Genomic DNA, 26,488 nt, shown 5'->3' with positions numbered 1-26,488 from the left:
TTTGATGCTATTCCTTCAGGTTTAAAAACTTTGCTATCATCTACTACCAGACCTTGACGATGGGCTACACGCATACACAAACATTCGGACTCATGAACTGAGGACTGAGCTAAACATTCGCACACACTTTTTGCCATTTCTAAACCAGCCAGAGTTTTTGGAAAGACACAACTCACACATATTGTTTGTTTTGCCCAGATCGGATCCCTTCCATTTTTATTTAACATTGTCAGCGGTTAACGTGCTCTGAAATGACGGTTAGGACGGAGGACTGAACGTGTTTTATTGTTTTCTGAGTGACTAGTTTTGACAACACGGTCTCAGTTTGTTCTGATGTATTTTATCAGATCCAGCTGATGTTCTGCTGCGTGATGTTCTGATGTATTTTATCAGATCATCAGAACATCATCTGTTGCCCTCCTGGATTCTGTTTCTCCCCACCAAGCCTGCCACCTCTGGACTGCTTCAGCCCCATGGACTCTGTTGCTCTCCCCCTTCCTGGATTTCCCCTTCTGGCACTCCATGTGCTCTGACCTGTTCATGGATTTTCCCCAGGATGTTTTCCCCCTCGGTTTTCAGTTTCCCCATCTCGTGAGTACCCCTACCCTGCTTAGTTTTGTTAATTCAGTTCAGTTTTGTAAACTTCCGTTTTTTTGTATTCATAGAGTTAGTGGTAGTTGTAGTAGTTGCTTTAGTTCTGTTCCCCGAGTTCAGTTCCCCATTAATGTATTGGTTCAGTTGTTGTTTAAATAAATCTCTTTCTGTTATTCACCTGTCGGCCAGTTCTATGTGTCTGCGCTTGGGTTCTCCTGCTTCCCTCGCCGTAACATAATGTGTTGCTAACAGTGAAATGTAAAAACCGTACAGTCACAAGACAAGTTGTATTATCAAGAGAGGAGCTGAAGCTGCAGCATTATTGTTATTACTGGAAGAATGAGGAGGGCATCAGTGCTGCTCTTCCTCACAGTAATGAAGGAGAAAAGACTTCACCTCAGACAACCACAGCTGGATCTCCAAGGTTCTTTCATTCTAACTGCTGGAACATTAAATATCAGGGTGAACACATCAAGATATGAACGGAATACAATACAGTGTTCTGTTTTTGTTCTATTTTTTTAATCTTATGGAAATTTTTGTTTTCCTGGTTGAGGCTAAAGATCATTTTACTGCCTTAGATGGACAATAAAGTTCATTCTGTTTTATTATTATGTATCATTAGCATTAACATGAGCTCCACAGTTATCTGACCATACACTGTTGTAGAGAAAAAAACTGAAGCAAAGAACAGAAATATTAACTCAGAACTGAACTGAGAGATTAACATTCATCAGTAACAGTTCTGTGGAGGAACATAAACGTAGATTTATTTATATCTGCTGATCATTCAAACAGCACTTATCGATCCATTTTGATTGATCAGCTGTGACCTACAGGACACTTAGCTACAGTTAACTAGTTTATGACACTGACTAACCTGATTTAGCATCAGTGCTAACACTAAATCAGGAAACATAACCTCAGATTTACACAACAATTTTAAAACAAGATGTTAGAACATGTTTATATCAGAGGTTACAGTCTGATGTTAACTTACAGTAACTTCACTGCTTTATATGTGATATTGTCCAGATGTGGAGAAGAGTACGACTAGTTACAAAGATGACTTACCTGTAGAGTTTATCTTCACTTTTGGAGGCTAACGTTGTTAGCAGCAGCTTAGGTAAACAGCAAAAACCAGTAAATGTGGGCGGGACGGACCTGTCAATCATTCCAGACCAGACTGTCAATCAAGTAACCCTGCCCCCTGGCTTCGTTCAACTTTAACTAGAAAAAATTTAATATTGATTTATTTTAAGATCGGCCACGTGATCTCTCATTTTGACCATGAAAACTAACGAAAAAAAATTATATACAGTCTATGCACTGTACTCTGTTTGGCTCCACACTTGCTGATGACCACATCCGGTCTCAGGAAATGAAAAAACGGACCTTTTTTCGTTCTGTCTCTTACTGATTTTATTTTTTGTTATTCTAAATATGAAATGAAAATCAAAGCATTATAACAAAATTCGTATAGCCCTTTTTGATCATGAAAAGGAAAAACACCTTGTATCTCAATTAGAATTTTTATATTTTAACACGAAAATCAAATAACCAGTCGTATTTTATTTTTCAATACCCATTTCAGAACGGAAAATCCAATTGCCAAAATATGCATGGACCATACACGGACCATAAAGGCTTTATGTAACGTAAAAGATCTAGGACTCTTTGCCTCTTTTAAGAATCTTTTCTCGATGTGATACAGAGAGCTCAGATTTGTTAGATAAAACTGCAGTATGTTACAAAACAGGTTCAATAAATGATGCCTCTATTTCTGTAAGGTCAGAAAGGTCAGACTTGAACGAATATCTGTTTGTCACAATTAATTTCAATGTCTGGAGTTAGAAGACTGCTGAAAACATTATTCCTTCTCAAGCCACTGTACCACAAAAAACGTAAAAGACGGATACTGTTGCTGGAATAGACTGATTTTGGTCCTTTGGAGTTATGAGTGTAATTTTTCAATTTTCTGAGCGCCACAAACTAAACTCCTTTATATAATGGAAGTGCCATTTATATGGGTAGAGACATTTTCAAGACAGACATCTCTGACTCTGTAACAAATAAACCCAAAACTATTTGCACAGCTTTCAAAGCATCTACATATTTAACATATAAAATTATAGACTGAAGTAAGACAAAGTATCAAAGTGAACTTATTTCTTCTCAAAACATTAGTTACACTATTTTTTTTCCAATTCAATTTTATTTATATAGCACCAATTACAGTCAAATTGTCTCGAGACGCTTTACAGAACCCATATGCCTGACCCCCACTACCGATCAAAAGTTTTAGAAAGCCCCAATTTTTCCATTTTTGTTATTGAAATTCAAGTAGTTCAACTCCAATGAATAGCTTGAAATGGTACAAAGGCAAGTGGTGAACTGCCAGAGGTTAAAAAAAAGGTAAGATTATCCAACACTGAAAAATAATGTACATTGCAGAATTAAACAAAAAGGGCTTTTTTTTAGGGAACAAGAAATGGGTCAATAACTTAAAGCTGTTCTGCAGCAATTGAGGTTGATGAAGCCTTGAAAGTTGGTGCTACCAAATGCTACAGGTGTCCCAACTTTTCTTGATTCCTTCCAAGGTCCTCTGCCTGCATAAAAGTCGTGTTGGAACATACCATGGCACCATACCCTCCAGAGCGCTATTTGAACAGTATTGTACTGCAGAAAGTAGTGTGTTGCTATACTCCAAGACTGTTTTAACACCACAGACTGGGAGAACCTCTGTGGGCCGCATGGACAGGACATTGACAGTTTAACAGACTGCATCACGGGATACATAAACTTCTGCGTAGAAACCACCGTGCCCACTAGGAGGGTACAGTGTTTCTCAGACAACAAGGCATGGGTGACTCCTGAGCTGAGAGCCTTGCTGCTGGAGAAAATGAGAGCCTTTAAGCCTGGTGACAGAGAAGATCTGAGGAGGGTACAGAGGGACCTTAAAAGAAAGATCAGAGAGTATAAGGCCAGCTACAGGAATAAAATGGAGGATCAGCTGCAGAACAACAACACAAGAGAGGTCTGGAGAGGACTCCAGACCATATCAGGAAAGGGCAAGGGCAGAAAAGGGGAGCCTGAACCTGGGGACAGAGACTGGGCCAAGTGAAACCTGTTTTTCAACAAGTTTGATACTGGTCTCATCCCCTTCCCCTCCAGCCTGAGCCTTGTCCAGCCGGCCTCCAGCTCCTCCTGCCTGCTAGCTCCCTCCCCCTCACCTCCTTCACCACCACCATCTCTGGGGCTCTCCTCTCTCCCCCCATCTCCACCTCCTCCTCCTCTCTTCACACCAACAGTGGATCAGGAGAGAATGCAGCTCAGGAAGACCAGAGCCAGGAAAGCCATGGGTCCTGATGGCATCAGCTCCAGACTTCTCAGGGACTGTGCAGGCCAGCTCTGTCAGGTGGTCTGCTACATCTTCGACCTAAGCCTGAGACTGGAAAGAGTTCCTGCCATGTGGAAGGCTTCTTGTGTGGTCCCGGTACCAAAGACCTCGTGCCCCAAGGAGCCCAACCACTACAGACCCGTGGCCTTAACTTCTCATCTGATGAAGGTACTGGAGAGGATCATCCTGAACCATCTTCACCCCCTGGTGAGCCCAAACATGGATCCCCTGCAGTTTGTGTACCAGCCAGGGACTGGGACGGATGACGCCATCCTCTACCTGCTGCAGAGATCCCAGTCTCACCTGGAGGACACTAGAAACACCGTGAGGATGACGTTCTTCAACTTCTCCAGTGCCTTCAATACAATACAACCCTCACTGCTTAGGGTGAAGATGGAGAGAGTGAGGGTCAGTGACCAGCTGGCTGCATGGACCAAGGACTACCTAACAGACAGACCACAGTATGTGAGGCTACAGGACTGTGTGTCTGATGTGGTGGTCTGCAGCACAGGAGCCCCTCAGGGTACAGTACTCTCACCTTTCGTCTTCACCCTCTATACATCGGACTTCTGCTACTCCACAGACAGTTGTCATCTCCAGAAGTTCTCCGATGACACTGCCATCATAGGCGTGTCAGAGGGGAACGACTGTGAGTACAGGAAGGTCATCATGGACTTTGTCTACTGGTGTGAGTAGAACCACCTCCAAATAAATGCCAGCAAGACCACGGAGATGGTGATTGATTTCCACAGGAAACCCTCATACACTCCACAGCTGAACATCCAGGGACTTGAAATTGAGAGAGTGAGGACCTACAAGTACCTGGGTGTTCACCTAAATAACAAACTGGACTGGACAGATAACACTGACTCTCTGTATAAGAAGGGTCAGTGTCGACCTGCTAAGGAGACTCGCATCACTTGGTGTGAGCAGGACACTGCTGAGGACCTTTTATGACACTGTGGGGGCATCAGTGGTCTTCTATGCAGTGGTGTGCTGGGGAGGGGGATGCTGTGAGTGTGATAAGAACAGACTAAACAGACTGATAAAAAGAGCCAGCTCAGTCTGTGGCTGCCCCCTGGACTCCATTGAGGGGGAGGGAGAGAGGAGGGCTCTGGCCAAACTGTCTTCTATCATCGTAAACTCCTCCCACTCTCTCCATCAGACTGTGAACTCCTTAAGAAGCGCCTTCAGCAACAGACTGGTACACCCTAGGTGTAAGAAGGAACACTTCCGCAGGTGGTTTATTCCAGCATCTGTCAGACTGTACAATGCCACATTATAAACTTCACTGTGTACTGTTTACTGCTGCACTTTTTTCTTCCCCCAATTTACACATGCATCCACCTACTTATGTGCAATAACTGATACCTCATCCTCCTGTATATAGTCTTCTACATGGTATTTAAAAAAAAAAAAAAAATTGTACATAATGTTATGTTATTTTTGCACCGTTTTTTTTTTTTCCTTATTTATTCTTAAACTGCCTTTATACTTTTTCTTTGGAACTGCTGTAACGGTGAACTTTCCCCACTGTGGGATCAATAAAGTTTATCCTTATAAAAATGGAGGGAAAAAGGCAATTAACAATAGAAGAGAGACAGACCATCATAACAATTAAAAATGTAGGTCTTTCCTACAGAGAAATTGTGAAGAAAGTCAAGGTGTCAGTGAGAACAGTTTACTTCACCATCAAAAGGCTCAGAAATTGGAAGAAATTCTGAGAGGAAGAGGTCTGGAAGACCCAAAGCCACAACAGAATCAAAACACAAGTTTGTGAGTGTCAACAGCTTGGTGATAGGTGGCTCAGAGGACAACAGTTTCAAGCACAGCTGAATAGTGGTTGTAGTAAGAAGTCTCAGTTTCAACTGTGAAGAGAAGACTCGGAGTTGCAGTTTGACAGATGGAGTTGCAGCAAGAAAGTCATTGCTAAGACATCAGAATAAGAAGAGAGGCTTGCCTGGACCATGAAACACCACCGATGGATTACTGAAGACTGGAAGAAGGTATTATGGGCTTGTTTGAATTTTATTTATTTATTTTTTTTTTAAACTTTATGTCACACGCAGTGGTGAACCCAGGCAGAGAACACACAGACTCATAGCTGGATCAGGCAGAAATTAATTTTATTTTGCTACAAATTAGGTATGCCAATAGAACTAAGGGGGGAGTGAGTGACTGAAACTAAAGACTAAATCAACGTGAAACTAAAGCCAGGAAAAACTCTAAGGAACTCACTACAGACTGGAAGGGGGGCAGACAGGCTACTGGAGACCGGCGGTCCAGGTTAGTTCTCCGCTGGGGTGGGCGAGCAGCAGAGAGTGGTTGTGGCAGTCCGGGAGATCCAGAGGCTGGGACAGCGGGGACGGGATGAGGCAGGCGGGGACGAGACACCTCCTCCTCCAGAGGTGAACGCCAGTTCAGTTTTTGGTGGTGGACAGGAGTGACAGGGGAGCCCGGGCAGCATGACCAGCGGAGACTGCAGGTACAGGGGAAAAAGATTAGTTCAGAGTTTGCAGGTGAACACAAACCAAACGTGCTGAGGCCAACCTAACAGCTTGGAGCTGAAGCAACTATCTGGCAGGGTATCGAGTGTGGAGCTGGCTTTTATGGAGGGAGATGGAGAACAGGTGTGCTGCATCACAGCTGCCCAGAGTTCTGATGACCATGATGGGTTATTGCAGCCAGCTGCTGCAGGGAGTAAGTGGAGGACAGGTGAGGAGGAGGTGATCAGGAGGGAGCTGAGGTAGGGACTGAGGAGGGAGCCTTGACACTTTATTTGTTCTATGCTTTCATTTCAGAGTACAATGAGACATTAACATGCATAATTTCCAATAAAAAAACAGGAAAAACTAGGCACCTGTATAGCTCAACTTGTTGAGCAGGTGACCCATAAACAGGGGCTATAGGTCCTGATGCAACTGCCTGGGTTCGATTCCTGCTCACAGCCCTTTACTGCATGTCTTCCCACTTTCCTGTCTGTCTTCAGTGATGTATTGAATAAAGCCACAAAGGCCAAAAGAAAACAGGAAAAATTGGGGCATTCTACAAGTTTTGGCCAGTATTGTATGTGATTAATATAAGTAAAAATGTTTATTTTAATTTTGGGAAAGTTACAGTTAATCTGCATATTGTATAAAAATGAAAACAGACACTTTAAATACAATTCTGAGTACATTCTACATTATGCTGCATTTGTCTCCTTTAAAATGATTGACCTCTCCCCCACCTGATAGTGTGATACTTTAAATTAAAGCCTATTGCAAACATTAACTCAGTAAATGGCTCCATCCAATAAAACTGCATTACAAAGTCCCTCTGGGCCCCTTTACATTGGTATTTTAAATAAATAATGAGAGGAAGTCATCATGAACAAAATGACTCAATATAACAAAAAAAAAAATGACAACCCTCTCCCCCAAAAACTAATGCTACAACACTAAAACCGCTTGCTAAATATTGTGCAGGTCCTCCTCATACTGCCAAAACAGCTCTGTTTTGTTTTATTTTGTTTTTGGACGTGGGACTTTTGGTGTGTCTTGTGGTGTAGGATGTTGGCAGGGGGTCCTCTTTATCCAGTGGGGCCTCTTGGATCAGGCTTGGTCAAGTGCATCCTATGGCTATTGTTTTTATCTGGGGAGTTTGGAAGCTGTGTGGTGGGACATACTGTGCTGCTGGGGGCTGGTACTGCCGATAGTTAACAACTGTTGCCATTGAGTTGTGTGCTTAGTGTAAAACAATGTTTAGGTGGGTACTACATGAATAGCAGGATCCCTGGTCTCTAAGCAGAACACTGCATGGGAACAAGATGATCGTTGTTTATTTCACCTGTCAGTGGTTAATGTTGTGGCAGATTACTTCTAGGATCTGCAGATGGAATACCAGGGACAGACAATACCAGACAAAAGGTAGAAAGTATGGGCCTTTCTGTAATTTTGATGAACGGGCTTTTTAATTTAGTTGGGTTTGGCCCACCACATGTAAGCTATTACACACTGTTTCAACACAATAAAACATGGAACAGACATTCAATTTATTGCAAACTCATAGCACGCTAAAAACTCTGCAAATTTTCAAACAAAGGCAGACCTTATCACCATAGTAACAACAAAATCATTTAAATCAACATGTTAAATCACCATAACAATCCACTTTATCTGGACAGCCCTGTTGTTTGGCTTTACTGCATAGCATCTCTAGGTGTAAATACTTTTGTAATTTTAAACTAGAGTGCAAAGGTGACACAACACACATTCTGAAGCAGTCGGCTGAAATCAGCATAACATGACAATCCTAACAGATCCTTTCATTAAATGTTCATGTACAATATAGAGTATGCCTGTTAACTGCAATATTTTAATTGGGTTTACATTATCTGAAGAGATTCACATGGTTGGTTTAACAGCAGTAGACACTGATGGTTCTGATTTGAGACCAAACAGACCACCTGCACCTCATATTAACTGTCGTCCTACAATATTTGAGGCCAAATTACATTTTAAAGTTTCACACAATTAGCAAACAGTAAGTGTCCATGATAACACAGAAGTGAACTGTTTAAACTGATTACACAATAGACATATAGCTGCGAGGCATTTTGCACTCTATATATTTCTCTGAAGTACAAACATTCACCACCAGGAGTCACTGGTTATTCTCAACAGAAACATTTGAATTCACTACTGACAGTCCCAGGTCCAAACATTCGTGTAGACTGGTAATTTGCCAAAAATAACCCAGAATGTGAGAAGTTGAAGACATTAATTTCCATTAACTTCTTCCACATTGATGTGATATATGGACCAGCTCAAAATTAGAAGACCTTATAATCTGTGTTTTAGGGAATAATATGAACAAAAAAATGAGACTGCAGCTATAAAAAATCTGGAATAACAAAATTAAAATAAAAAACACACATATTAATGATTTAAGGACAATCATTCTCTGAAATATTGTGTTTCAGTACAATTGTTCATTCCTTCCTATCTGAAGTGATCTGAAGCTGGCACATGTTAACAAAGTTTGGCATGTTGTCTTTCCTGTCATCAACTTAATCATTAAATGAATTTTGAGGGGTGAATGTGAACTACTGTACAAATTACAACAGCAGCAACCTAATGGTTTTTGCATAAAATTGTTTGAAATTAATAGTTGTACTTAAAGAGGTGGGTAGCACCACAGCACTTGATATTTAGGTGCAATTTTAACAAATTGTCATGACAGTAAGATATAACAGGAAGGACAGCAGACTGGTTTGATTCTGTGGATGTTCATTTAACAGACTTTTAAGAATTTTAATTTCCATGTGAACTTCTGTGTCATTCCAATGTGGGCTGTGCAGACACGACCTTTGAAAAGTAAAGAAAGACAACAGAAGAAGCAGCCGAGCAATCAATGGTACCATATCAACTGAAGACTTACACAAATGAAGACTGGGAACGATACTCCCATAAATATCTCAAAACACAGAAATATCACAGACCTAGCAGTTCAGGCAAAATGCTGGAGTTCAACAATAAAAACTCATTTTTTTCCAGGACCTCTTATCTTAATTCACATCATGCCCTTCAGTCCCAACACCTTTTTCCTTTCATCAACAGCGAAGCCATTATCCTTGTATGCTGGCAAAGATGATAAGTGCCACAATGACAAGTCCTGCTACTACTCCAATGACAATAAACACCACCCTCATCTTCTTGCTCTCCCATCTTTTCTTTTGCTTCACCTGGTTGGCGGTCTTTTCAAAGGCTTTACTCTGCAGAAAAAAAAAACACACAATTAAAAGTTGCTACATCATGTTCTGGCTTTTAAATGTCTGATTGTAGGCTAAGATAGGGAAGGACAAATCCAGAATGGGCCCACTGACTTCCATGATGCTTAAAAAATGGCTAAGAAAACATATCCAGGTCAGAAAATGCATCTGTCTACATTAAAATATCTGCATCTTTAGCGATTGTAAACTATACACTGAATTGAAGGTTTGAAAGTTTGTTTCTCACATGTATGCAAGAGGAACTCTTTGTTGTAGCTGTTTTCTACTTGGTCTTCTTTCAAAAGGCTATAGTCAATGGTTTGATAGTAACAATGCATCAAATCAAACGTTAGCGGGTCAGCAAATAGTTGACATCGTTCCCACACTTCCAGTTGCTCTGTAACATCACAATGTTTTCAGAGGTATCAAAAAATGCAAACACACCTCAACAATCAACGTCACAATCAATCAGCAGATCACATTTATTTGGCACAGCAATCGACAAATGCACCTACTAAGCTGAGTTTCAGCGCTGGAGGAAGTTCTCTGGAAAAAGACACCAGACTTAACCTAAAGCTGCACATCAACACTGTATCAAAGGACTGCTCGTGATTTGAAAGGGGATTTTTGCAAAGTTGAATCCACATTTATCACCATACTCAGCACTTCCTCTCAGCTCTCAGAGTTGTAGTTTCTCACGGCTAATTGTTTTGATTTATATTCCACAAATGAATTGTTTTCACTGCTACGAGGAGCATCATTTTTGGCTGCTGTTTAAGCAGGCAAAGAGTCTGATATATTACTCAAGAATTATCAGAGAACAAAATCGAGGTACAACTAGTGAGTATCAGACCTACATTCAGCAGAAGCACACAAACACGCTGGATGTGTAAATAAACGACTACTAACAAGTTATATCTAACATATTTTCTTAAAGGTGCCACCAAATAGCCTAAAAGTTACTGTTTGTTAAAGCTGCGTTTTTGGTAACGTTGGGGCACGTAAAAGGCTGTAATGGCAACAATAACACATATAATCACTGTATACAATTGTTTTTAAAAACACACTTGTGAATGGCCCCTCAAGTCCTCTGACATGAGTCTGTTAGTAACAGACTGGACTTAAACCTTTAGTGAGGTGCTTTATAGCCAGTCTGTCTGAGCACTTGAGGGCAGCTGAAGTGTTGGAATCTTTAAAGTTAACATAAAACCTGCTTCTTCAGCCTGGCTTGTATAGCACATGGGCATTACTATGTTTATTCTATTGATTTATCCTACTGATTTTATGCTGATTAAACTCTTAAAAACTCATTTCCGTTTCAAAGTTACATATATAAGTTTATTTTCTCATGAAAAAAAAATCCTTCCTGTCTTAAAATAGTACAGATGTAAGTCTACACTGTTGCTTCCTCTAGAATATGCAGGATCTGTGAAGTTCCTGACTCTCTCTCCTCTCACTGCAGCTTCAGTACACCAGCTCACATACAATTCTGCACAAACAGTGTAAAGCTCCTCAAAGCTGCACAATCACAAGTTAGAATAATGGAGGTGTTGAGTTGTACATGTTTGAACCAGAAACTGATTCTGAGTTTCACAGAAATTTGAATTAAAAATTCAATTAAAATTTTAATATTTTAATTGAATTTTTATGCTTTGTTGTTTAAACTAATTAATCAATGTTATAATTGAGCTTCATTTCATTCTTTACTTATTCTGTCTTATTATTGATTTATCAGTACTGTACTACACTGTGGGAAGGCTGCTGCACAAATGCAGTTTGACTGATTGATTAATATATTGGATTACATGGATCCAGCAGATACAACATTAGGGTTCATGTTTCTGGCCACCTGGTGAGCGTGAGGATCCTTCTACTCCTTTTAGTCTGTTATTTGCAGCTATGTGGGCAATGTACAGAGGGTTTATCTTGGCTTTTTTGCTCATAAACAGCCGCTTGCAGGGCAATGTGGGAACGATGTGACCTGCTTGTCGACCCCCGGACGGACATTCGCCTCCTGGCATGTCCTGGACTCACTCAGTCATACCCAGGGAGACCAGCTTGCTTCATTCATCTTAGGAAACAATAGGAAATACCTTTCTAAATATAGCACCATAAAACACAATCAGGATGTAAATTGTACATTTGTTTTCCTCCCCAGCTCCACCTAAGGTGTATTTATAGACATCAATATGACATTTGGTAGTTTTAATTCCAGGATGTCTGTAGGTTGGGAGTCTGTATGGCATTTGCTACAGTTATTCACCTTCTGCATACAACCCAGGCACTTCCACAAAAAAACACAAAAAATAGACTGTAAAAAGAGTAAAAATAGGGTGATGTGATGTTAGTTAATGATGTTTTTCCACTTGGAAAGCTTCTCTAAACTCTCTCTGCTTACCTTTTCCAGCAGAACATCAGCCCGGTCCTCCAGCTCACCCAGTTTGCCGCTTCTCTCTTCAGCTTTATTCAGGTTGTCCAGCATGATGACCTTCACCTCCTCCACGTCATCCTGGGTCTGCTGCAGGCGGGTCTTTCCATTCTCCTGTATGATCAACACACACAGTCAGGTTTAAGGGTGAGATGTACTGTGAATTAATCCAGTCATCTGAGACTTTTGTTTGAACTCTCTTATAGTGTGATAGAGACGGATAATGGTACTTTCTTGTTAGAAATATTCAGTGTAAGATGGTACAGAAGATGTGATGCTTTTCATGCTTTGGGATAAACAGAGGATCTCAGTTGTCATGAGGAGTTACCAAGTCCAGGCACCAACACCATGAAAGTTATCTATAGCCATGTTTTGTTTAGTTAAATATTGGCTAAATTCAAACTTATTCAAAAAAGATGTTTCCATCTCATCCATTCAGCAGGTTCAAAACTAATCTCAAGCAGGTGTAAAAATGTGTCGTGAAATAGGGATTTTTTTTTCTGATTTTGACGTTTCAATAAACTTTTTCTAACCTGGTACTCTAAGATGTGCACAAAAATGCATCATGGAAACATGGATTATGTAGATTGCAGCCCAGAAATACATAACAGTGCATATGCATCATTTACAACTAAAACCAACTGCGTGACCTGAAAATCAAGTGGTGAGGGTGCATGCCACATGGGTGCCAATGCCCAGAGGAATAAATGCCCACTTTCAATGCCAAGTCCAGGATACAAGCTTTGGCCAATAATGGGGGAAATAGCATTAGATCAATAATGTAAGGTGTTGCATTAGATTCCCCATGATAGCAGTTACTTAAGTCTCAAAGTTGTTCTTATAATTTTGGTTGACATCTAGCTTTAATTGCTACTGATCTTGAATACACTTATTGCAGGCCACTTTGGAATAACTAATTAAACTTGCTATAACTGCACTATTGCAATGGGTTCAAACAAACCATTGTGAAAGAGTTTCTTTTTGTTACTTTCCCACAGAGAATAATTGGTCTTAAGCAATGGCACTTAAAATGTGATTATCACATCTCTATTTCCTCCATGCTTGTTTGGTAAACATTCTTTTTTAGGCATTTGCCTGTATTTAGACAGTGTAGTTGAGAGAGACAGGAAATGTTGGAAAGGGAGCAGGGGAATGACATGCAGCGAAGGTCCAGTCGGCCAGGAATTGAAGCAGGGACTCTCCATTTGATGACATCTGTGTTCATGTGGAATGTAGCCTAACAAGTCAGCTATCAAGTCGCTCTTACAATTTTTTAAAGGAAACAAAATGAACATTGTGCATTATGCAGACATTAAGCTGGCAACTGAAGAAAAAACAAAACAAAACAGCAACTGCCTGCCAGATACAGATCAGACTGGCTTGCTGTTTTATAAACAGCGACAGTCTTGCTATGAATTTTAGCAGAACAAATCCTCCTGCTGTGACATGTTTTCATGTAGACTAAAGCTAAAGTAAACAGCTAAGTACATGAATTTGTAACTTTCCGACTAAAAGAGTTAATTCTGAAGCAAGCGCTAAAACATTATTGACAGTAACTATCAACAGCACTGAGTGAAATTTTACGGCTTCAAAGAAAACAGGAACAAGATATAAGAAATGAAAGTACTAAAATGAAGCAGGGCAGGTTTTCCTAGATAGTGAAGCCATTAGAGGACTGTAACGAGCAAAACAACAAGAGGACCGTAGCAGGATATTCAATTGAAGTTTTACATCAGAGTAATTTGCATCCTGACAACTTTCTTCTTCACCTCTGCCCTCTGAGCCATGAGAGGAAACCCGCATTTTGTAACTCGTCATGAACAGGAAACCAACAGACAGAGCAAAACAAGTCCATGCTCAGCATCTTGAGTCGCTTCACTGTCATTATGTTGTAGGTACAGTTTCCCTGTCAGCTCAGGAATCTGACTAAAACAGACCAAGCCTGCATCTTATCAGTGAAAATTGATTTATGCCTACCCTGAAAGCCAGGTTATCTCATTCGGGCACACCAAACAGCTGAACAATAGTCTGTGTTTAAAATTCAGCCAACAACGTCTTAACACAGGAACTGCTGCCCGTTCCCCTCCTTGCTTCCTTCCTTCCTTCACTCCCTCCCTCCTGCCAGCATTAATGTACCTGGTATTAATCCTGGGAAACCACACCTACGCCAGTCCAGTTAGTGGGGACATTCATCGTACTTGAAACCATGTGCTGTGGTCATACCTTGTAACAACAGCCTTGTGTTTCAGTCAGTAGCACCAAATAACACAATCCTGCCTGACTGAGACCCTATACAAACACCAAATAAGAGTTCATTCATACTTAAAGCGAGCAGTGGTGGGAGAGTCCTGCTGTTGACTGCCCCAAAACCCTTAATAAACTAAATAACACTAAATTGTTTGACTGAATCTTTAAGAGATGAGAAATACAAGACAACAGGCTGTTTTATGTTTTTTCATCAGCTTTGTTTACATCTATCGCTCACTTCACACTAGTACTTCCCCTTGGTGTAACCTGCTAAGACTCACCAACTTACATTATTGACAACATCATATATATGTGTGTGTTTCTCTATTTGTATTTAGTTTAGTTCCTTTCTTTTGTCTCACTAGTTAATGAGTAATATTTAGTTAATCAAATGGAAGACGGTTCAGTTGACAGCAGCTAGTGTCCGAACACCACGGTAGGGGACTTTGCCCACAGATAACGAAAGGTCATGGCTTACTTTAAAAAAAACAAACAAAAGAACATGCAGCAGAAACTTTCCCTCACTTCTCTCTTCTTTTATCCACGTTGTTAGACGTTATAACAAAGCAGTGGAGTCCATGGGAGGCTGGTGTTCACTTACCATGTCTGTAGCGTGTCTGTCCGTGTCTCCGTCGAAGCTGTCAGTGGACTCAGCGCATTCAAAGTGCGACTCAAGACGACTTTATAGCAACAGGAAGCAAAGCAAACCAGTTCTGCGGCTTTGGACTTCTTCCTGTCATAACACACGTCGGTGTTACGTTCAGCGGTTTTCTATCCGTCTCTCTGTCCCCGTGCATCGGTGTGAACTCCCGCTGTCACTTTCACTTCTCTCCGGCTGCACTTTGTTTGCGCTCATTAAGAGGCGTTCACCGTTCCCGGAAACCTCACCATTTCTAAAACTGCTCACGTGACTGCCCCGACGAATGCCGAATCGATAAGCTCCGGATTTCCCCGAGTCCACCGACGATACTGAGCACGATGTGTCGGATAGTCCCCAGTTTCCCACATCACAGTCTGGACAGGCTGGCCACAGTAACTAGCCTTTACTTTATGTAAGTACTGCAGTACAGTACAATGTAGACATGGTTGCACTTGGATTAAGATAAAGATAAAGATAAAGATAAAGATCTTTATTTCTCCCCACTCCAGGGGAAATTTACATTGTTACAGCAGCTTATGTAACAGTAGACGTAGTGATAAGAATAAAATAATAATAGAACAATAGTAATAATATTTACAATATATACAAGGGTGAGAGATGAGGATAAAGTGGCTTAACAGAAAAAATAAAAATAAAGTTTAAAAGTGCAAAGATGTGCAGTGCAAGAATGTCAGTGCAAATTTTATGGTTTGGGGTGGTAATGATATATTATGATATTATTTTCATGTAATACTACTTTATAATCTCCATTCTACTAATTTCAGAGGGAAACACCACTTTTTGCCACACTGTATTTGTTGAAATCTCGAATTTAATGAAATTTATTAAAGTTTTCTGGTATAAGTTGTGCACTGATCAGTTACAATAAAGCCACTGACAGGTGTAGTGAGTGACACCGAACATTTGGTGGGGGGGGGTGTGACTGTACCAGGAACCGGTGGCCCGGTTGGCTTTCCTCATGGTGGGGGTTGGTTGGCAGTGGAGAGCGGGCAGGAGTGCCTAGTTCCGGGGGGGGGGGGGGGGGGGCGGCAGGCAGGATGTTTCCAGGGACGAGTGGGGAGCACGGCAGGCAGAGACCCTTCAAGACGGGTCGGAGTTCCAGGAGCAAATGGAGGGCAGCGAGTCCAAAGGCGGGGGGGAAGTCTGGTCGGGGCTGAATCCAGAGTGCAGGAGATGGGGGGCAGGACTGGTAGGACCGGGCAGCTGGGCCAGTAGACAAGAAAAACAGGATTAGACATGGCAAACTTTCACAGAGAACTCAGTAAGGTGCAGAGGCAAGATAAACTGACTGCATGAGCAGAGTTTACTATCTGGCAGGGTGTGGTGTGTGAGACCGGCTTTTATGGAGGAGATGGATCACAGGTGTGCTGCACCACAGCTGCCCGGAGTTCCCTTGATGGGTGATTAGAGATGCACAGTAGCTGGGCTGAGCAGCTCTGCCAGGCTTCAGCAGGCAGGAGGAGAGAGGGAGAGGAGGAAAGAGGAGGATGAGGGAGGTCAGATGGGGGCTGAAGCTGGAACAGAGGAGGGGGCCCTGACAATTTGAGTCTTAAGATGATCAAAAATGGTTGTTTTATTTTTATGTGTTTAAATTTGCTAACTTTAGTTGATATCTATATAATATAGTCTGCATAAGATCATGATAAAAATCCTCCTTAATACTTAAATACAATGTAAACTCTCATCCTCGACATTGTTGTTCAGCATTACAACAAGCATCAAGCTAGAACATATCATTCCTAAGAATTCATGGAACATTAAGGTCTAGGCCTAGCTGATGGTCTACATTGTAGACGGGGGGAGAATAATAAATATGGAAGTAAGGGTGCATGCCATGTGTTATTTCTCATACTGATCAAAGGATATGAAACACATCTGTGGTTAGTTGTTATATGAGGTGATGTCTGTAACTTTCCTTGCATACAGTTTTTTGTTGTTCTTCTGTTAATATTGAATGACCAGCAGCACAAGAATGCAGCACTCGTTGCAGCCCTTTCTTTATCTCCTTCATGCAGCAGGGAATCTCCAAAGAACTGCACAACAGATGCACCATAAACAAACTCATATGCTGTTTGTTGTCTGTTCACTGAGGGTCTGGCAGTATCTCACTCTTCCTCTCAAACATGTCATGAAGTTGTCCAGCACTGGAGGCCTTTGCAGACTGACTGCAGAGCGCTGTGTGCAGCTCGGAAACTTATGGGTGTTTGCCTTCTTATGGGCTGCATAAGATTGTAAGAAGGTGACAGCTTGTCCTCCCTTTAAGAAATATGCCTAACATTCATATAATATCCCCACAGGGATGTGTCTGTGCTACTCAGTGATGCATTTACATTGACATTGCTGCTCTTTATGGTACTCAGTTGTACAATGGAATTCATATTTTTTTAAACTCTTGTGGGTTTTTTCTGTGAGGGCAAAACAATGGTGCTCTTGTCTGGCCATAGAGTCTATGCTGGGACATAAATGTGATATAGTTACACATAAGTCCCTGCTGTTACGTACCGTATGCTGGGTCATAGGGATTTAAGTGTCTTTCTTCCTACAGTACGACAGTTAGTCACTTCACAGGCTGTTAATTGTGAGAGCTTCCTTGTGTGTGTTGCTGCCATGCTTATGATAAGGAGCTGACAAGCAGACAACACAACCCTATTGTAGCTCAACTGCGTCACTCGTGGACAATTAAAATTCTCAGCAACAGTCTTCAATTCATCCAGTGTAAATTATATGTCAGACAAAACAAACTATCAGACCATTTCCGTTTATGGAAAAAATCCAGATACAAGTCAGAGATCAGGACTTAATTTGAATTATGAGAAATATATCCCATTACATTCCTTGTAACTTGTATGAACAAAGAATGCAAAAAGAGGATGCAAACAAATACAGGACAAAAGCTTCAAAAGGGCACAAAAGTTTGAAAGGAAAGAAGTACTAGAAATGGGAAGTGGTATAAGTCACAAATTCCCCCCTAAAAGTTTAAAATCACCTTCTTCTTGTTAATTTTGTAAAAATCCCCCAAGTTTCAATGTGGTGGCTCAATAAAACTTTGGCTGAGATAGGCCATCACATGTTGCTGTGGCCAAAGTAAGTATGGCATATACTGGCATTACGAGAGAAAAAATTTTTTAAAAATTCATGCTCATCTTTGAAAGATTTTGTATAGGTTTCTTTGCACCCACGTATAACTGCATTAACCATTTTGTCACATATTGGTTAAAGGTTTGACATCATTCTTTTGAAACACTGTGATGCTGAACAGCAAATAATGTGAGAATAGAGACCAGAGGCCAGTAGAGAAATGAAACTCAATAAAGAGTACAAAATATGAGAAAGTGCTGTGGGAGGAATAATATGCAATTGTAATGTGTTGTGGATTTCCCCAAGAATGTTTAGATGTTTAATTGGAATTGCGAACATAAATATGGGCCTTTAAGTACTATATTCTTAAAATTCTATATTGTCTTTAACAGTGGGCTTCCTTGAATGGTTTGAGGGGAATCAATTATTCAGCAGTCTTCATTATGACACGAGGTTTTGTATTGGAAAATATGAATGATTGAATTCTTTAAACACTAAAGAGAAAATAATCTGGTCTGTGTGTAAGTCCAAGGCTCCACCTCTCGTCAATGCAGTCTTATTGTTAACCATGTATAAATGTGATTAGTCTTTTTTAGAAAAACAAACATTTAATGCTATGTTTAGTATTAGATAGAAATCAGCTTGGACCTGTGGCTACTTGTATTACCTTAACACAAGTGACTGGCACACCCAAGCTGATGAAAGAAACTGTCATGGTAAAATCAGTGGAATGAAGTGATGACTCTTACAGTTCTATTACTTTATGAGGCCACTTGCATTTTTACTACAATCGTTTACAGCTACAATTACAAGAAATACCACAGCAATGACATTCATATAGTTTAACAGTCAGTATGGACTGGAATGCCATAGTGGATATATAGTTCACTTTAGTATCCCATAATGTAGTCTCATAAATAGTTTCAAGAACAGAATGTAGTCTAATCTTGTCTAGCCTAGAATAGATTTATTATAGTACTGTCTTTGAAATGTAACACTGTATTGTAGTATAACAGCATTTTTCCATAGTGTAGTTTTATAGTAGTATAGTATAGTATAGTATAGTATAGTATAGTATAGTATAGTATAGTATAGTATAGTATAGTATAGTATAGTATAGTATAGTATAGTATAGTGCAATACAGTACAGTATAGTACAGTGTTGTGTAGTATAGTCTTGTGTAGTATTGTATTGCAAGGTGTTGGTAGAGTATAGCAGAGTGTCATGTAACATATAGTAGTTATACTTGTATTGTATACTGCTAGAGGAGTATAGTGTTGTTTTGCATACTTAATATAGTATGGACTGCTTTGTATAGCAAAGAACAGTATGATAGTGTAGTGTACTAGTAATATACATTTCCACTATACTGTAGTAGTGCAGTATATTATGATAAAGTTATAGCATAGTATTTATTGTCTAGGAGTTACCATACGGTACTGTACAATACTATACTATGCTATAGGATATGATGCAATATACTGTGCTATATTGTACTATATGAAACAAACTATACTATACTATACTATACTATACTATACTATACTATACTATACTATACTATACTATACTATACTATACTATACTATACTATACTATACTATACTATATGATATGACACAATAACAGATGTTACAATATGATAAAAATACAATATGATTACAATATGATAATTATACAATACGATAAGATACTGTATACTATACTATACTACACTACACTACACTACACTACACTATACTATACTATACTATACTAGTACTAGTACTGGTATAGAGTAGTGTACTACAGTATAGTAGTCTATACTATAGTACACTACACTATACTGTGAAAGTTGCTGTGAAACGGCCTCTGGGAAGCAGTCACAGTCATTTTGGCTGAATTTAGTTTTGTTAGTTTTTCTTGTAAACAATAAACAAAAAAAATCATTTGTATTTGTTTTTGTCTGTCTAATGCAGCCACACCCTTTGAAACACAAAAAAGATTTTTCCACAAATATTTCATGGATAATATTTGAGATTGTGTCAAATTTTATGGGTGTCCGAAAACTTTTCTCCACCACTGTAGTATAGTATAGTATGGTATAGCATAGCACAGCGTAGTAGCATAGCATAGCATAGCATATTACATATCTGTTATAGTATGGTAACTATCTAGTATGATATAATGAAGGTGATCTGTCAGCACTAACCTTGAGGAGGCTTCAATCAGCTGCTAATATCTTTATATTTCACTACCACATCGTCAGAATGACCAAATACACACATCAACAAAATTTTTGGTACCCCTCCGCTAATGAAAGAAAAACCCACAATGGTCACAGAAATAATTTGAATCTGACAAAAGTAATAATAAATAAAAAATTCTATGAAAATTAACCAATGAATATCAGACATTGCTTTTGAACCGTGGTTCAACAGAATTATTTGAAAAAATAAACTCAAGAAACAGGCCTGGACAAAAATGATGGTACCCCTAGTAAAGACTGAAAATAATGTGACCATAGGGACATGTTCAAACAAGGTGTGTCCTCTAATTAGCATCACAGGTGTCTACAAACTTGTAATCAGTCAGTCAGCCTATGTATAGGGTTACAGTAGTCACTGTGCTGTTTGGTGACATGGTGTGTACCACACTAAACATGGACCAGAGGAAGCAAAGGAGAGAGTTGTCTCAGGAGATTAGAAAGAAAATTATAGACAAGCATCTTAAAGGTAAAGGCTGTAAGACCATCTCCAAGCAGCTTGATGTTCCTGTGACTACAGTTGCACATATTATTCAGAAATTTAAGATCCATGGGACTGTAGCCAACCTCCCTGGATGTGGCCGCAGGAGGAAAATTGATGACAAATGGAAGAGACGGATAATACGAATGGAAACAAAAGAGCCCAGAAAAACCTCTAAAGACAATAAAGGTGCCTTAAAGGTGGGAGAATGCCCTATGGACAGATGAGACAAAACTGGAACTTTTTGGCAAGGCACATCAGCTCTATGTTCACAGACGCAAAAATGAAGCATCTCAAGAAAAGAACACTGTCCCTACTGTGAAACATGGAGGAGGCTCTGTTATGTTCTGGGGCTGCTTTGCTGCATCTGGTACAGGGTGTCTTGAATCTATGCAGGGTACAATGAAATCTCATGACTATCAAGGTATTCTAGAGAGAAATGTGCTGCCCAGTGTCAGAAAGCTTGGTCTCAGTTGCAGGTCATGGGTCTTGCAACAGGATAATGACCCAAAACACACACAACTAAAAACAGCCAAGAATGGTTAAGAGGAAAACATTGGACTATTCTGAAGTGGTTTTCTATGAGCCCTGATCTAAATCCTATTGAACATCTGTGGAAGGAGCTGAAACATGCCGTCTGGAGAAGGAACCCTTCAAACCTGAGACAACTGGAGAAGTCTGTTCATGAGGAGTGGACCAGAATACCTGCTGAGAGGTGCAGAAGTCTCACTGACAGTTACAGAAATCATTTGATTGCAGTGATTGCCTCAAAAGGTTGCACAACAAAATATTAAGTTAAGGGTACCATCAGTTTTGTTCAGGCCTGTTTTATGCATTTATTTTTAAAAATAATTCCGTTAAACCACGGTTCAAAAGCAATGTCTGATTTTCATTGGTTAATTTTCATAGAATTTTTATTTATTATTACTTTTGTCAGATTCAAATTATTTCTGTGACCATTGTGGGTTTTTCTTTCATTAACCGAGGGGTACCAACAATTTTGTCCACGTGTGTAATCACTGCTCTGCTGACCTACACAGTAAAATCGCCAGTGTACATATAACACTCAAGAGTTAATTTCAACACTAAGTTAGTGAACATATGGTCCCAACCCACAGTGTTAGTTACACTGAAGATAGTTGTACTGTCCTCACTGAGGCGTGTGTGTTTCAACTAGACAGCTAGCTAAACTTTGACTCAAAAGACAAGACGTGTCCTAGTTGTGGCTTTAATTACACACTTGCCATCTTGAGCACAAACAATAGTGAAACTGCAAAACACAGAAACACAAAAAGATAGAATTAGATATTTTTCCTTGTTAATCCCAGTGCCTGAAACAAGCTAGAAATGGCTGCTGCACAACTGCAGGCAAACCAAAGAAAATGCCCAAAAGAGGCTTATTTAGCTTGTCTTTTTAACCTAGCATGAATTAACTTATTATTTTAACAGTAGGCTCTTAGTATTTAACTTATGGCTCCTAACACAAAGATTCTGACAACGTATCTCTCAACACAGCATTTACAATGCCCTTTTACAAAGTTTCCAAGTTCGTTTTTAGCAGTAACCATGAATTACCATCACAAAACTGAAAAGAGTGTTAAACCTGCTTAACACACAGTGTTGATTATGAAATTATTTCAAATACAGTGTTGATTTTTAACTGCATCCTGTGAGTGGTAAAAATTATTTACTTCATAGTGTTACTCAAAGTGTTATTCTTACCCAACACTTAGTTGACTTATTAGTGAAATGTACTCAACAGAGTTACACATTAAATTGTACTTTATTTTCTTTATTTACTACTATTAAAACTAGTATAACTTTGGAAGAAAATACAAACAACATTATATCCATGTCTGGAAAGTGTTTATTAAAACAAAAACATAACAACCTCCTGTCTGAGCACATTTTAGGCAAAGTGATTTACCAGCACAGAAACCATGAATCAATCGTATATGCCTCACAAGCATGCTGGTAGTCACAAAATGAGACTGGCAAATAAAACAACTCATTCCCATGGTATCATCTAAGACCAGGTGAACAAAATAAATCATCACTCAAAGTCGCTCTGCTGGATGACCTTTTCCTTAAATGTAGTAGGCCACCTATGATCCAAAACCAGAGAAGTCCAAACACCAAAAGCTGTAATAGAAATTAAAATCTAATAATAATCATTGATAAAAAGAAAAAACAACAACAAGACACCCCCTAATAGAGAGTTGGGACTAACCTCTCCAAAAATTTGGCAGCTACATCTTGTCCAAACAGCAGGACAAAGTCTTGCTCATTCTGAAATTGATTAAACAAGAAAGAGTTTTGAAAGAAATTGTAAAGCAGTTAACCATTAGAGGACAGATGTGCTGACGTCAACACTAACTGGTGTATGGCCTAATGCAATTTTTTTCTGTAAAATATTCAGTTACCAGGCCTTTAGCATCTTTGAAATGTCATCTTCATTTTCTGCTTGATAGTAGTCTCATTAGTGGAATATTTCATGAAGGATATGGCCTCCTTGCATTGGTCTTTACTCAGGGTCACCTCAGGACAAAATGACACATCTGTTCTGGCTGTTGGCCCTCCACCAGTCAGCTGATGTGACAACCTTCTGCTCTCTGATGAAGCACTTCTTCTTTGTATGGTCTTGAGCCTCCAGGCTAAGTAGCCAGTGCCACTTTCACCATCATAAAAATGACCTTGAACAATTCCAGAAAAAGATGCTGCCACAAATTAACTTACACGTTTGGCATCTTTATCTCTCGTCTGCCGTTTTCTTGGAGTGTTCTGATTAGGGCTGCAACTAACGATTATTTTAATAATCGATTAATCAGCCGATTATTTTTTCGATTAATCGATGAATCGGATAAAAAAAACAACACATTTTTAATTTCTGCCGCTTTATTCAGAAAGAGAAGATTTGGACTGACAGAGCAAATAAGATCAATGAAGCGAAGCCTTCGTCTTCAACCATCGACAGAGGTCTCATGTCAGTGACCATCATGTTGAGGATGCTCTCAGTCAGGACAGCTGCTTGCTGTGGTGGACATGATGTCTTGCTCATCATGAAGCCTGTCATTTTTTGCTGTTCATGAAATGAGAAAGATAGTATGAGTATGTATTACAGCACAATTTACAACAACTCAGTAATTATCTTTTTTTATTTGCAGTATTAGGTTAAGGCAGTGGTTCTCAAATTTTTTCTGTCGGGCCCCCCTTTGGAGGACAAAAAACTTTCGTGCCCCCTCAATAACTTTGTGTGTGTGTGTGTATATATATATATATATATATGTATATATATATATATATATATATATATATATATATATATATATATATATATATATATATATATATATATGTATATATGTATATATGTATATGTATATATATATATATATATATATATATATATATATATATATATATATATATATATACATATATATATATATATATACATAAGGGCTGCACAGTGGCGTAGTGGTTAGCACTTTCGCCTTGCAGCAAGAAGATCCCTGGTTCGCATCCCGGCTTTCTCGGGATCTTTCTGCATGGAGTTTGCATGTTCTCCCTGTGCATGCGTGGGTTCTCTCCGGGTACTCCGGCTTCCTCCCACAGTCCAAAAATATGCTGAGGTTAACTGATTATTCTAAATTGCCCGTAGGTGTGAATGTGAGAGTGCTTGTTTGTCTTTGTATGTGGCCCTGCGACAGACTGGCGACCTGTCTAGGGTGTCCCCTGCCTTCGCCCGAGTCAGCTGGGATAGGCTCCAGCCCCCCCCGCGACCCTAGTGAGGATTAAGCGGTGTATAGATAATGGATGGATATATATATATATATATATATATATATATATATATATATATATATATATATATATATGAAACTGTGAAAACATGAATATGCAGGGCTGTGTTATTTTATCTGATTCCATTTTGTTGTTTTTCACAGTAAAGATCAGGGGTGTCAAACTCATTTTAGTCCAGGGACCACATAAATCCAATCTGATCTCCAGTGGGCCCCACCAGTAAAATCACAGCATAATAACCTATAAATAACCACAGCTCCAACTTTCCCCTTTGTTTTAGTTCAAAAAAGTACATTCTGAAAATATTCACATTTAATGAACTATCTTTTTACAAAATATTATGAACCTGAAATTTCTTAAGGAAAACAAGTTCAGTTTCAACAGTAGCCTATTATGCCTCAGTTCATCATTTACACATGCATTGTAACTGCCAGATAACAGCTTATCTACAAAAACACAAAACATTCAGTCACAGGTATCTGCAACTGAACAATCTAGTATTTTACTTCATGATCAGAACAACTTGTCAAGTTCTAGAAATTATTTTAAATTTACAGCTTTACAAATTTACAGTTAATGTTGTTGTAATTTTTATCATTTGTAAAGTCGTCCCGCGGGCCAAAATGGACCGTCTGGTGGGCCGGTTTTGGCCCACAGGCCGTATGTTTGAAATTGCTGGTAAAAATAATCGGAGGAGATGAGCCAAGTACGTGACTTGATCAAGTACGCTGGTGTTCCGACTGCACATTAACGATGCGTTCTCCCGTTCTCAGGAGTCTGTACTTCAGAGTCTGAACGGCCAGTGCATATACCATAGATATATACAGAAGATCATTATTATTATTATTATTTATATCCATGGCATATACAGTCTATGGGGCCAGCACAATTTCAGTATTGTTGTACGCCGCGAAAAACAGGCCGACTTTAAAACAATAGTTCAGCTAACTAGTTGCGTGTTGAAGGACCTTTTCCTCCAAGTCGCCCGCGCCCCCCCTGACATGCTTCTGCGCCCCCCCAGGGGGGCGCGCCCCACTATTTGAGAAACACTGGGTTAAGGCAAGTAAGTAGTCCAAAGAGCAAAACATAAAGTACGCACACACATATAGATAGATAGATAGATAGATAGATAGATAGATAGATAGATAGATAGATAGATAGATAGATAGATAGATAGATAGATAGATAGATAGATAGACAGACAGACAGATAGATAGATAGATAGATAGATAGATAGATAGATAGGACAAGCACCATAAAAAATACTAAATAAGTTACTTTAACCCCTGTTTGGTCTAAATGCAGTTCATCCTGCCTCACTCCAACACAGACCAGTGTCTTCACTCAGACTTTGTGAGAAAATTAAAACTTGAGGCTTCATTTTTAAATTATTATCACCATTGTGGGCAAGTTACATTTATTTATAAAGCATATTCAAACCCTGCATAAGCTGATTAAAGTGAAATAAAAAGTTTCACACGTGCGCACACACACACACACACACACACACACACACACACACACACACACACACACACACTGTACATTATGTTGCATGTTATTTTGCACGTTGGTTTCCCTTTTTGTCTTGAATGCAACATGTGTAACTCACAATTTGAACAAAATGATTCAATATTTGTGTAATATGTCTCAAAATTATTCTAAAATACTGTTAGAATATCCATAATTAGTCAAACCTTGCCCAAATAGACTCAAAACTGTTCAGAAGGACTCAAAATTTGTCCAAAATTTCTCAAAGCTGTTGACCAAATGACAAAAAATTTTCCCAAAACAACT

General features: G+C 39.5%; 1 protein-coding gene across 1 annotated transcript; it reads right to left on the bottom strand.

Moving 5' to 3' along the window:
• Positions 1-8,008: 8,008 nt before the first annotated feature.
• vamp5 (vesicle-associated membrane protein 5) lies at positions 8,009-15,293 on the bottom strand. The gene is made up of 3 exons (XM_023268107.3): positions 15,023-15,293; positions 12,145-12,288; positions 8,009-9,749 (listed from the first exon to the last, which is right to left on the bottom strand). The coding sequence occupies exons 1-3, from the start codon at positions 15,023-15,025 to the stop codon at positions 9,603-9,605; spliced, it is 294 nt and encodes a 97-aa protein (XP_023123875.1). The 5' UTR covers positions 15,026-15,293; the 3' UTR covers positions 8,009-9,602.
• Between the last annotated feature and the right edge of the window lie 11,195 nt (positions 15,294-26,488).

Source organism: Amphiprion ocellaris, chromosome 6 (genome assembly GCF_022539595.1).
Source record: "Amphiprion ocellaris isolate individual 3 ecotype Okinawa chromosome 6, ASM2253959v1, whole genome shotgun sequence".
Lineage (NCBI taxonomy): Eukaryota > Metazoa > Chordata > Actinopteri > Pomacentridae > Amphiprion > Amphiprion ocellaris.
This window is presented reverse-complemented; position numbering and strand designations above follow the sequence as displayed.